Genomic DNA, 14,528 nt, shown 5'->3' with positions numbered 1-14,528 from the left:
AGAAGTTCCAGCCAAGGACAATGTCGTGAGAGGAGCGGGCGAGGACGATGAACTCGATTGTGCAGGAAACGTTCCCGATGAGAAGGCGGGCGGTGCAGGCCGCTAACGATCGAATGTCCTGAGCGCTGGCCATGCGGAGAGAAACGGGAGGAAGAGGCGTCGTCGCTTTTTTGAGTTTGCGACAGAGGGTGTGACTGAGAACCGAAACGGCTGCGCCAGTGTCAACTAGTGCTTCGACGGGGACTCCTTCAACGAAAACGGTAATAATATTGGCAGGCGCAGAACCAGGTCTTGAGAGAGCCGCTGGTGGCGCAGTTCTTGCCTCCAGAACTGCAGTGGGTAGTTTTCCGCGTGGATGGCGGGTTGGCGACGGAGCATTGGAGAACGGGAACGACGGCCAGGAGACGGCGAGCGGTGGGAGCGGGGATGGTAACTAGGAGAAGAAGAATCCGGAGGCGGCAAGTGTGACGAAGGCGAGGACGACGGCGGAAGGTCGTACGTCGGCTCACGCCTATAATAGTAAGGACGGTGGTCACGAATGCGACACAAACGAGCCACGTGACCAGCTACGCAACAGGCGTAGCAAATAGGGCGGTTGTCTTGTGTGCGCCAGGGGTTGAGTGGCTGCGGCTGTGATCGGGGGCGGGCAACCGGACGGTAAGGTGGGGTTGCAGGTAGTTGGGGTTCTAACTGCCGGGTAGGTGGCCTGTAGACAGGGGCGACCGCACCACGACATCGGCGTACGTCAGAGGAGCCGCGATCAAGGGTGGCTGTAAAGGACGTGGCAGGACTTCAGCGACCTGCTTCTCGATAACACGCTGTAGGTTGGGAGTGAGCGACGGTGCAGGCGTAGGCGGGCAGGCAGACAAAGATAGCTGGCGTGCGACTTCCTGACGTACAAACTGCTGGATGCTCTGGAGGAGCGACTGTTGGTCCAGAGCACCGTCCCCTGGGAGAGCCAAGCTGCAATGTGCGGCCTCCTGAAAGCCTGCACGCCGGGTAGAAAGGCGCTGTTTGCGCAGCTCATCGAAGCTTTGGCAGTAGCCGATGACACCGGAGACAGTCTGGGGATTTTTGGCGATGAGCACCTGGAAGGCATCATCCTTAATGCCTTTTATAGTGCGTCTGATCTTGTCGGCTTCGCTCATAGAAGGGTTGACAAGCTTGCAGAGGTCAACATCTTTTATATAACTGGTGAAGTTTTCACCGGATTGTTGGGACCGACTTCGCAAGCGTTGCTCGGCGCGAAGCTTTCGCACTGCGGGCTTACCAAAGACTTCTGTCAGACTGGTTTTTAGAGCTGCCCAGCTTGAGATGTCAGCCTCGTGGTTTCGAACCCAGAGATTGGCTACGTCGCTCAGATAAAAGATAACGTTGGTGAGCTTTACGCTATCGTCCCACTTGTTGTATGCGCTTACGCGTTCATAGACCAACCAATCCTCCACATCCGTGTCATCTGTGCCGCTGAAGATGGTCGGGTCACGCTGCCGCGCGGCGCCGGAACAGAAGGCAGCCGACGGAAGTGGTGAAGCGGTTTGGGTGACGGTCTCAGGCATTGCAGAGGTGGTAGGCAATGCGCGGGTGCGAAGCTCCAGGGCGAGTGATCGTTGGCAGCTCCACCACTTGTAATAAGAACACAGCACACTACTAATACAGCGCACCATAGCACACCACAGCACACCACAGTAATTAGCACAGCGTCACGAACAATCAGCGGTACCGTCCAGGCACAGATCAGAAACCGCGTTCAGTCCAGAGCACGCATGAGCGACCGAGCGTTCGGCGCTCGAGCTTCGGAGTGTTCGGCGCTCGAGCTTCGCAGTCTTCTTCTTCTTCTTCTTCTCCTCAAGTAATATGGCACATACCCACGTGGGGGGGATTGGCCAAGGTATAGAGTAGAATGCCAATCAAGCATTTGCGCGGGGATGGAAACGTCAGAAGACTGAATCAAGATAAAAAAAAATTGGAAAAATAAAATGAATTCAAGAGGTATGAGTCATTCGGAATAGAATCACTCTAGCCTTTTTTGGACATGCGAAAGAATTTTGTATATAGCTAACAAGATAATCGATTAGTTGCACTTATGTAATCGTGCAGGTAGCCGCATACACTGCTTAACGGGAATCTCTTGGCATTCGCACCGGACGATAGAAGAACTGTAAGATACAGAGGCAGTCCTAGTCTCGAAAGAGGAACCTCCAGATATTGCTTTCTCTGAACCGCGAACCGCCGGCAAGAGAGGAGAAAATGATCGATTGATTCAACTTGCCCACATGATACACAAAGGTTTGTCGCAGCGAACCCGCACCTGCATAAGTACAAGTTTAAGTGAGGGATTCTACATCGCAGGAGCGTCATGGACACTTCACTAAGCCTTGACTTACACCACCGGATATTCCATGGGTACTTTAGGTGTTGAAAGTCCACGGTATTGAGCAACGGATCACTCAAAGTGGCTGAAATATGTTGGAACCGCTGGAAACGTGAAGCTGCTAACAGAATGAGGTGAGGGACGGGATGTATTACAGGTGCGCTGAGAGCTGACCTTGCCAATAAATCAGCCACCTCGTTAAAATAGACGCCTGAATGCCCAGGTACCCAGACCAAACGGATCTCGCGCACTGTGCTCGGAACAAAAAACCTAAGTGAACGAGTCAAGAAAGATTTTTCCGAATTTTGGAGAGAGACAATAACTGAAAGGCAGTCTGTAAGAATAAGAACCCGTGCGACATGTCTGGGAATTTTGAGAAGAGCCAAACCAATGGCCTAAAACTCTGCGAAGAATATAGGAGTATAATCAGGGATACGAACGGAGTAGCTCCAAGCTAGATCTTGTGAATATATGCCAATCGCCGCCTTCTCACAGCTGCCGGAGGCATCAGTGGAGAGAACAGTATGATGTGGAAAATTCTGTAGGCGTTCAGAAAGAAGACCATTTAGGGTATGTGCGGGCATATGCTTCGCATGGAACAGGAAAATAAAGTCGTAATAGAAGACGGGATCAGCCTGCGTGTCAGCAACTCGTTGCAAGGAGATCAGATCAACCTGAAGCGGAGCTAACAGATTCTGCGTGAACCTAACTTGCGGAAGCTGATAACGTGGCCAGTGATTAGTCAAAAAAAGGTGTGGTTGGGATACAAAAATTGGAATACTAACGCCTGGGGCCGGGTCAAAAGACTTGAGGAAAGTACGCACTGTTAGAAGTTGGAAGCGGGAATAGAGGTTGGGGATACGGGCTTCCAGATAAAGGACAGCGTTGGAAGCTGATTTTGGGAGCCCGAGGCATAGCCGTAGGGCACGCCTTTCCAGTAAGGCTAATGGCTGCAGCTTGTAGTTCGCGCTACCAGAGAACAAGGGGCAACCAAATTCCAGAATCGGTCTCATATAAGCCTTATACAGCAGCAGTAGCGTGTCACGACGCATGCCAAACTTTTTATTGCCAACTCGGGTCAAACGGCCCAGTGCACGTTCTCCTTTAATAACGTTTTTCTTAATATGGTGTCGCCAGTCCAAAGTTTGGTCATAAGTAACACCTAGGTATTTAACCGACTCCACCTGCGGAATTGGAGTGGAGCGGTAGGCTAGCGAGATGTACATAGGAGCGTCGGGTGGAAATACCAGCACGCCACATTTGCTGACATTAAGTGATAAATTGATTTGGTCCAACCAGACTTCAAGAGCATTCAGATATGCCTGCAAATACCCGTAGAGCACATGAATATCCTTTGCTGATGCGAAAAAAGATATATCAGCTGCGTATACATAAACTGTAACGTTAGGATGAATGGGGATGTCCCGAACTAATATGTTGAAAAGCAGCGGAGAAAGAACAGAGCCTTGCGGCACACCTCTTGATTGACCATAGGTATTAGAACAAAAAGATCCGTCTGTACAGAAGAAAAATCTATCTTTTAGAAATTCACAAATCCAGGCGTAGAGGTAATGCGGTGGTTGTAGTTGAGCAAGCTTGTTAATGAGGACTGTGTGCTTCACGCTGTCATAGGCCTTCGCAACGTCAAGCGTCACCAAGGCCGAAACTTCTCTCTGGCGCATTGAGAGTCGTATTCGGCTCTCGAGATCCACATGCGCGGACCATATGGAACAACCGCGACGAAAGCCAATCTGTGCGGGGCTGAGGCCGTTAATATGATGAACATGCTTTCTGAGGCGACTGTGTACTACTCTTTCTATTAGCTTTACTAAATTTGAGGTTAAAGCAATCGGCCGAATATTGTCTAATTAAAATCCATTGTCTGCATTTTTTAAAAGTAAAATTGTTTTCGCAATTTTCCAACTGTGAGGAGTCCAAGAGGTTTCCAATGACGCATTTACAATATCTAGAAGGTGAGTTGGAAAGCCGTGCGCTAAAATCTTTAACATGCCCACAGTAATCCCGTCAGATCCCGGAGCAGCAGAGTGCATCGAGGAAACAATTTGCAGGAGCTCCGACACGTCGACCTCAGGATAGTCCGAGCTGGGGGTGAGAGTGTGCAAAGGTTCTGCTTTCTGTACCTGGAAACGTAAGGCCAGCCCCTGCGCGATGCGTTCAAGGTTTTGCTTAGCCTCCTGCGGAGACATTACCATTGACCTTATGCGATTGGAGGCCGGAGAGCTGTTATTCTGCGCCATGAATCTATAGAGAGCCTTCTTATTCTGGGGTTTTGAGAGACACGTGTTTAAATTTTGATTATAATCCTCCTTTGCCTTTTTAACAGTTCTTTTGAAACATGCAGAGAAGAACTTATAATTTATCCAATTAGCTGGGCTCTGATTATAGGAAAGGATTTTCCAGGCTGCTTTTCTACGACGATAAGCTTTCTCACACTCCTCCGTCCACCAAGGAGACGGCTGTCTGGCAGGAGCAGTAGTGCACACCGAGAATACAGAGCTCTCAGCAGCATCTTGCAGAGAGGTAATTGTCCGCTGAGCTCTTTGTGCTCGACCTGAGCTAACTATGGAGGGGAGTGAGGCAGATATCAATTTTTTGTACATAATGCGGTTTACAAATTTCATGGTTGCACCACCTTTTCTGATAGGCGAGGATATAATAGAAAAGGTTATTGGAAAGTGGTCACTAGATGTACCTCAGTCTTCAGTTGACCATGCAGATACGCCAACCCCACGAGATGCTAATGTTAAATCTATGATTGAACGGGATCCTCCTCGCATAAAGGTTACTGCTCCGGAATTACAGCAGTGCACTGCATTCATTGACATCTAGGACCACAGAAGCTGGCCGCAGGAGTCAGAGCGACTATCCCAGACACTGTGGTGCGAATTAAAATCTCCTGCGATGACTGTGCTGTTTGCGCCGCTCAGTAAGGTATCCAAACACTCTGTCCTGTGAACACCGATTGGGAAGTAGACGTTAGCAATAGTGACTTTGGCGCACTGTGGAAGGGAGATTTCAACCGCCAACAACTCACAGTCAGGTCGCATAACTGTCTGCGAGATTGATGCCCGGTGACATATTTTCGTAGAGATCATAGTTATTAACCCACCACCCCTGCCATTAACGCGATCTACCCTGAAAACACGAAACTTTTTAAATGCGAATGATTTAAGTGGAGAGAGAAAGTTTCTTGTAAAATCACAATATCTGGATTATGTTTATGAAGATGTAATTCAAGATCCGGTAAAGAAGAAAGTACGGAGCGACAATTCCACTGCATAACTTTTAGACCCGCTATGATTATCGACTGGTTAAAGAGGCATCAACAGCCTCCTTCAGCACATCAGTCTGGGGAATTAATTTGGGGGGTCCTTTCTTTGCTTTGACTTGCGTAACAGCTGACTTCGAGGGTGAGGAAGAAGCTCGACGCTTCTGTGAAGTGGTGAGCATTTCAACGTCCATGCTACAAGTATCTACGTGAGCGACACTGTCAGGAGCGCTGTTGGCAGGCGGTACTTGGGGCACGGTAGGAGGCGACATGGAATGACTCTTACTAGCAGCACTTGGGAGTGATGCCGGCGTAGCCGCCAAAACATGTGATTCAGTAGGCAGAGATTGGCCAGCAACAAGTTGAGATAGAGCCTCGGTGAAACTGCCCAGCATTCGCTCGACCACCACAGAAAGAGCCTGTTCTACTGAGGACACTATTGAAGTAGTCAAACTTGACGGTATATCAGCAACAGAGCTTCGCGCACGGCTGGCATATGTAGTACGTATCCCTCCGATCCAGAAGTGCATAAGCATCTGCTCTCGAACATCGTTTCGCTTGAATGATATCGAGCAGGCTTTGTTCGTCGGCTCGTTTCGAGCAGTTGACATCATCAGCTGAGTGGTTGCTCTTGCATAGGCAACACTGGGGCTGATCAGAGGCGCAGCTGTCATCTGAATGCCCTTCTCCACAAACCCGGCAGCGGGTCGCCGACTTACACGCTTTACCACTGTGACCGAAACGCCAACAGTTGTTGCACTGAAGAGGACGGGGCTGCAGAGGGTCCACACGATACACTATCGGCCAAACCTTGAGTTCAGAAGGACAGGAGGAACCAGCAAACGTAGTGATAACTGACTCTGTCGCAACACGCACACCATTGAATTCTCTACTGCACCGGTAGACAGAAAGAACCCCCACACCTGCATCCTGAAACTCCTTCAGTATATCCTGCGGAGAAGATGCTGGGTCCACGCCACGAACAATACCTTTGGAACATGCGAGCTGTTCCGGGATGAAGGCTTTAACCGCTAATGACTGATGAAAAATTTTGCACTGGAGCAGGTCTGTGACACAATCAATGTCAGCGGACATGCAAACAATGCCTCTCCGGCCGAACGGTCGCACCTCAGAGATCTGGAGGTAGTGGGTAGTGAGAGATCTTAGCTCCTGCTGAAGGACCTTGGGGCTTTTCATCTTGATCGTTCCCTCACCGATCGGCACGATAGCCACAGGGATGATGTCAATTCCATTTTTACGAAAATTTTCTAACGGCAAGCTTTGGGTGGGCAAGCTGGCAAACAAGGTTGCCGACCCCTCACCCGGGGAGGTCAGCGACATACCTGAGCCAAACGCACCCTCAAATGCACATTAACCTGGCCTACACACCTAACCTGAGACCTGGCCAAATCCCCCACACAGAACGGCCTCACCAGAGATGACCACGTAGGCACCACCAGGACACCACAGTTGAGCTCGAAGCCAAGCACCAGCAAGAACACGTCAGCACCGTCCAACACTTGTTGTTGTTGTTGTTGTTGTTGTTGTTGTTAGCCTATCAAAAGATGGCACATACCCACACTGGGGGATCGGCCATGAATCGGGTGGCTATTCACCTGAACGCAGTTAACAAAAAGGAAAAGCACGTGGGAGCATAACACCGGTGAATTTTTCGTCACGAACAGAAAAGGGATGAGTGTTTTGATTTTAAAATTTTAAGAAGAATAATAAAGAGAGTGATTAAATATTAATGATTTAGTCAAAATGTAATTATTGATAGAAAAGAAAAGGTTGAAACACTTAGCAAGGCAGTCGGTGAGATTCTATCAGGATATTTTGAACAGCGGTGCAAACAGATCTGTGCCTGAACCCAAATGTGGTGGAGCCAAATGATAGCAAGAGCGGGCTGCTCAAACTAAGGCCAAGATGCTGCAAGGGCTCCTCCAGCAACCTTTTTCTCACTGAGTTGAATCGGCGACAATACAGCCAAAAATGTTCAATGGATTCTGGCTCACGGCAAAATGCACAAAGTGGAAAGAGCGCCAAACCCGACTTGTGTAAATAGAAATTTAGAGGGGAGATGCGGCAGCGTAGCCTCGTCAGTGATACTTCAAGCTGCCGAGAGCAACAAATTTTCCTGTTCCAATAATATTTAAGGTGCTCATAATCCGCCGATGTTAAAAGTGATGTGTCTTGCGAGCTTAAAAACGCACGCCGCCGAAATCTAGATGCTGTAATGTAGGCTATAGCCGGGATGATTGGCAACACGGGGCCGCTGAGGGAAGCCTTTGCGAGATTATCAGCAATCTCATTTACTGTCACACTGCTGTGGCCGGGAACCCATACTAAATGAACAAGGCTCAAATGCGGAGGAAGTAGGGATAAGAAAGTTGATAAAATGGGACCGTCAACCTGTGCAGCGAGGGACGAACACAATGATAAAGAATCAGTAATTACTGCAACTGCTGTAATAGAGGGGTCTAGCTTGCGTAGAGCAAGTACAACTGCTAGAAACTCTGCTTGAAAAATAGGGGTGAAATCTGGAAGGCGCAGAGAAAAGGACCAGTCTAAATGGGAGCAAAATATTCCCACACCTGCTTTTTCATTGCATTGCGATGCATCAGTGGCTATTGCTATATCGGTTGGTAGGGTCCTCAGATGATCTTCTAGAAGGCCATTTAGAATACTCGGTGGCAAAAGTTTTGCATTTTTGGGGAATATGTCGTCGAAAACAATGTGGATAGTGGGCCCATTCCGAAGCGCAGGAAGGATATCATAAATGTTTACATCTAAAGGCTGAAGTAATCTTTGCACAAACACTACCTGAGGGGAATTGAAACGAGACCAGGGGACACCAAAAAAGGAGGTCGGCTGAGAACAGAAAATGCTTTGGGAACGGTGGAAATGGGATTCAAAGATCCTGAAGTAAGTTTGCACAGTTAAAAATTGAAGTCGTGATAAGAGAGACGGAATGCGGGCTTCAAGGTACAGCACATTGATAGCCACACATATTGGAAGGCCGAGGCACATGCGAGGTGCTTCCCTCTCTAAAAGGACGAGAGGGCGAAGTTTATCTGTAGCCGAGCCTGAAAACAACACTGATCCAAATTCTAAAATTGGCCTGACATACATTATGTAGATCATTAATAGCGCATCTCTGCGCATTCCGTACCGGTGATGACATAATCTCCGTAACATGCCCACGGCACGAGCCCCTTTCGCCGCGACATGGTCAATGTGAGGTCGCCAGGTGAGTTTGTTGTCATAAATGACCCCTAGGTATTTTAGGGATTGAACCTGCGGTATTATTTTTAACTGGCAAGTGAGAGAGACCACTACAGGAGTGAATAGAGGGAAAACAAGAGTAGCACACTTGCCAACATTTAACTTCAGGTGTAATGCGCTCAACCAGTGCTCAAGTGTATTCAAATATGACGGCAACAGACCATACAGAGAATGTATATCCGGCGCAGCAGCAAAAAAACGCAATGTCGTCCGCATAGACGTAAGTGCGTACATGGCGGTGGAGAGGAATTGAGCTTAACAGAATATTAAAGAGCACAGGAGAAAGAACAGCTCCTTGCGGTACACCTCGCGTTTGTCTATACCTCTCTGAATGAACACCATTATGGACGCAAAAGAATTCCCTGTTATGAAGAAATGCAGATATCCATGCAACTATATAATCTGGAAATTGAAGAGACTGTAGCCTATGTATCAGGATGGAGTGTTCTACACTGTCGTAAGCTTTGGCGACTTCTAACGTAACCAAAGCCGCGCCCAGGCGTTGACGACGAGCAAGGAGAATTCTGCTCTCAAGATCAGCATGTACATTCCATATCGAACACCGTGGCCGGAAACCGAGTTGGCACGGGCTGAGTGTACTTTTGCGGTCCACAATGGCTGACACCCGAATTAGTAACAACCTTTCTATCAACTTTACCACGTTTGATGTTAAAAAAATTGGCCTAATATTATCCAATTTATAGCCTCCACTCTGATTTTTAAGTAAAGGGATCCCCTTGGACAGCTTCCACTCAGAAGGTATCCAAGCGCGTTTGAGAGAGTAGTTTATTAGGTGCAATAAGGAGTTGGGAGACTCTTCAGATAGAATCTTGAGCATCTTTGTGGTAACACCATCAGGGCCAGGAGCAGCAGCTGGCAATCTCTGGACAACTTGTGAAAGCTCTGATAGATTTACTTGTGAGGCATTATCATTTGGTACGACTGGTGCAAACAACAATGGTCGCATAGGTAGTAAAGAGGAGAACCGCTTTTGCAGGCCTGTGGCTATTAATTCAACCGCCTGGATAGCTTCTACAGGTGACATAACTAATGACTGAAAATGATGAGAGGACATGAGCTGTTTCCTAGACCGTAGAAAACCGAATAGTGCACGTCGGTGGCCCGCCTTTGAAAGATAATCGAAGTGTTCTGAGTCATATTTTTCCTTTGCGCGAGAAACTGTGCGTTTAAAGGTGCCTGCAATAAATTTATAATCACTCCAGTTATTCGGACATTGGTTATGAAGAAGCTTTTTCCATGCTGCCTTCCTCCGCCTGTAATCTCTTGTACTGTCCGCATTCAACCAGTTAGAAGAATTCCCTTTTATTGGCCTCACCAGGAACTCCGACTTTTTACGGCTTTCCTCAATAGCCAGACATATGCTTGCTGACGGGTGGACCTCGGCGATGTTAGACACTGGAGCAAGGGCAGAGCGCAACGCCGTCTGAAATCTGTCATAATTTACATGTGTACGCAACTGAGAAGACGCCGGAGTAACACAACATATGATATCAAAATGAATAGGTATATGATCACTTGAAGTGCCGCTATCAACTGTCGACCAATTCGTTACGCCAATTCCAGGACTAATGAACGTGAGATCTAAAACATATTGAGTGTGTGAGCGAAGATAAGTGGCTGATCTTGAATTTAAGCACATCAGGTTGTGATCAGAAACCCAGTCCCAAAGGCGCTTGCCGCACGAATTAGTCCTAAAACCCCAAGACACATGATGAGAATTGAAGTCCCCAGCCACGAGAACTGGGTTTTTACAGTTTACGAGTAAAAAATCCAGAGGTCTAACATCCTGGACTCCATTGGGGAAATAACAATTTGCTATTGAAAATGAAGAGCACCCAGGAAGTACAAAGTCTATTGCCAAAATCTCACAGTCAGGAGACATTTGTTGAAAAGATACCACAGCCCTGTGGCAAAATTTTGAAGAGACTAAAGTTAGTAAACCCCCGCCTCTTGACTGGCGGTCTAGGCGAAATGACCGGTAATTATTGATATGAAAATGTTTGTCGGTTGAAAGCCACGTTTCTTGCAGAATTATGACATCCGGATTAAGCTGAGTAGAAAGGCAGTGTAAATCTGTGGAAGCGGAAAGAATAGAGCGACAGTTCCACTGCAGAACTCGCAACGACGCTATGGTTGCGAAATTCTAGCAGCAGCAACTGCCTGCTCCAAAATGGTATCCTTGGGTTTAGTGCCAAGCTGCTTCTTCTTTGATTTGGGCTGGGTGCCCTGAGAAGACAACGAATGAGACATGGGGGACCCACTGCGCTTAAGAAGCCGCGCATCAGGCTCCACCATCTCGGAATCATACATTATATCAACATCCCTCGAAGTACCCGAGGTAGGTACAGCGGAAGTGACAGAAGTTTGTTCCTGGGGTTGTGATGCTACTGGAATTTGAGACCGGATAAGAGGAGAGGGAATTGTTGTCGAAAGAGGTGCCAAACTAGCCTGCACGGCATGTGTAATCTGCGCCGCTAGAACATTTGTAAAGCACTCTGAAACACTTGCGACAATCTTTTCTACCATTTTAGACATCGAAGCCTCCACAGCAGCCGCAATTGCCTGGGACAGCGTTGAGTCTAGCATGACACCTTGCCGAACGGTCACACCGGCATAACCGCGTGCACGTTCTTTGACCTCTGAAATAGCGTCACGGCGCGAATAGCGATTCCTGTCAATTATTTCCAGAATTTGAATTTCCTGAGCTCGAGAGGGACAATTTGAGTAGTTTGCAGAGTGCGCACCACCGCAAAGGCAACACTTCTATTTCTTCTCAGTGCAGGTGCTTGTTGCATGACCATCCCCACAGTTGCAACACCTCAAGTTGGATTTGCAACCGCCAGCGCTATGGCCATAACGCCAGCAGTTGTTACACTGCAGAGGCCGAGTTGATAATGGGTCTACCCGAAAAATTAGAGGCCATGCCTTGATTTCAGAGGGGCAGGAAGTGCCGGCAAAGGTAGCAATCACTGATTCAGTGGGCATCCGCACGTTGTTTACATCCCGGCTACAGCGGTGCACAGCAACAACACCTGCAGCCGACAGAAGCTCAAGAGTCTCTGCCGGAGACAGGGAAGAGTCTACACCTCGTACAATACCTTTCGTGCACGCCAGATGAGAAGGGATGAAAGAACTTACCCGAAGGGAGGCAAAGGATGAGGAGTTTAGTAAATCTCTTACACAGGCGAGGTCTGGCGATCTGCACAGAATCCCACCGCATCCAAACTGGTGAACCTCTGAGATTGACTCATAATGAGAAGTCGTCGACTGGAGAGCAGCCCGAACAGCACCAGGGTTGTTCATCCTGATAGCACCACCATCCTTAGGCACCAGCGCGACAGGGATACTGCCGACACCACTGCGCAAAAAAGCTTCCAACGGTAGGAGATCAGTTGACAGAGAAGCCGACCAGAGGGAACTCCCCTGGCCGGGAGACTGGGTGGACATAGTCCGGGCTTACTGCCTTACCGCGCAAAGACGCAGAGAGAAAATGCCACAATCAGCCACCCGAAACTTAGCCGATCGTTCCAGCAGAGCAGAGCCGTCGGGGCAGCGATGATCAGGACGAACGCCACTGGGTCGAACGATGTCCTCTTAACAGAGCCAAGCTTACAACAGCATACATACAAAAATCGCGCAGCACGGATGTGTAAGGCAGTGTAGTAAAACGCGAGAAGAAACGGCAGCGTCTCTGCAGTATGTTCTGCTCGTAAATAGTATACTGGGAACTTTGCTAGAACCTAGAAGACACCTGGGCGCCAGTGTTTTGGTTTATTCTGCCTTTTTGCGCCGATAGTGTACATTGTTTCAGGAAATTGCTAAATGCCGAAAACATCGCAGGGCGACGCTGGATTCGTGGGCACTCCCGGTCGGCCTGGTGAGCCAGGAAGGCCAGGAGAGCCCGGGAACCCGGGCGCGCAGGGACCGCCGGGAATTGCGGGAATCAAGGTGAGGCTGCTTTGCGTACCTTCGTGCGAAAGCTCTTTTCTGTACACCCCTGAGAAAGACAGTCTGGCGTTGCATTTTAAATGCTGCCTTTGCACTATGCAGTTCTTCAAAAGGCAAGCATTTATATAACAAGTCAATGTAGGACCTCCCGGGCCCAGCGATATGGTTTAAAGCTATCTGGATTCTTACACCTGGAAAAATGAATGCACTGCAACACAGGTGAGAAGGTGACGCTGATAATCAAAACGCAGTGCTGTGAGCAAAAACAGAACACCTTTATTCAAAACAAAGCTAAGAGATATTTATACAGTTAAACATAAACACTCAGTATACATGTACATGACACACGAGAATACGAAAACTTAGTCATGGATAGCGCATTGGCAGATTACGAAAGGAATCTGGAATTACGATTTCTTAAATAATATATTTTATATGTTTCTTAGAAAGTACGAAGGTAGGCATATAATTTCGCTTCGGTGAAGCATATGTCAACATTCAAGGCCTGTAAATACAATCGAATGACGACCATGCAAGTTTTTATTTTCGGGTAAGAGAAAACGACGGATTAAAGGGGACTGCTCAGCTCGAAGCGGAAAGACGGGGAAAGACAATCAATAAGTTTTGACTTAAAGTGAGTCACATGAAATTAATTATCTGAAGTGGTGCACTAAAAAAGCAATATTGTGGTATTGAAGTCATAGATGTTCAGTATATGTAGGGATTTAAATAACGCTTCACAATCTGCGTATGGAATGCTTATGTTATTACTGTGCGATACGGCCCTTTTCGAACAATATGGATGCAAAGACAGTCCTATATATGCAACCCCATATTAAGGCACAGTATATTTATTTCATAGTAATAAAGATTAAGTGATCCCAATAAAGATTAAGTGATCAGCGGGATGATGATTAAACATATTTTTTCTCTTTTTTCCCCTTTCCTTTTGCACTATGTTTTGCATTTTGGAATTGTTGTTACTCGTTCACATTTCTCTCTTGACAACTGCTTTGCTTAGTGTCGTATTTTGCCATGCTCTTCTTTCTTGTATTTGTTTATGCTATATGTAGTGGTATTATTTTGGTTAGGAGTTTGGCGTGCACTAATGTTTTCTTTCATTTCACCAAGCGTTTCTTTACATACTTATTCCTTCTGGTATATTATTGTTGCCAATCCCTTTTGGGCCCGGTAAACTACTCTATGTAAATAAAGAAATGATAGGGGCCTTTTATTGAGACTTTTCTTGGAAGCAACCGAAAAAAAGTGCACAGTACGGCTTGGTATATGAGCCCACTCATATACTCTCTCTCTGGCCTTCTGGGGTTCACCGGATTTTGTCCCCTTTGTGAAGACCACTGACTCTGGGGCTTACCAACGTAGGGCGCCACGGGCGATGCCGGCAGGGTCGGAGCTCCCGGGGCGGCGGGCCCGCCAGGCGCTCCGGGCTTCCCGGGCTCCAAAGGCGAAGCCGGTGCCGAAGGTCCTGCTGGACCTCCCGGAAACCCGGGCCCGCACGGCCCGCAGGGAGATAGAGGCTTGCCCGGACTGCCTGGGCTGCAAGGACCCACAGGCCCCCCTGGACCACGGGGATCACAGGCTTGTGGCACTTTC

The 14,528-nt window shown here is 48.0% G+C and overlaps 1 protein-coding gene across 1 annotated transcript in view; it reads left to right on the top strand.

The window, feature by feature from the left end:
* LOC144094168 (uncharacterized) overlaps positions 1-14,528 on the top strand; it is a 459,487-nt gene that overhangs the window by 338,556 nt on the left and 106,403 nt on the right. Inside the window, exons 34-35 of the mRNA XM_077628085.1 lie at positions 12,807-12,914; positions 14,298-14,513. Of these exons, the coding sequence (XP_077484211.1) occupies positions 12,807-12,914; positions 14,298-14,513 (324 nt within the window). The remainder of the gene's footprint in view (positions 1-12,806; positions 12,915-14,297; positions 14,514-14,528) is intronic.

This window comes from Amblyomma americanum, chromosome 6 (genome assembly GCF_052857255.1).
Source record: "Amblyomma americanum isolate KBUSLIRL-KWMA chromosome 6, ASM5285725v1, whole genome shotgun sequence".
In the NCBI taxonomy this organism is placed as follows: Eukaryota; Metazoa; Arthropoda; class Arachnida; order Ixodida; family Ixodidae; genus Amblyomma; species Amblyomma americanum.
Note: the sequence above shows the minus strand (reverse complement) of the source record. Positions and strands in the feature narration are given on the sequence as shown.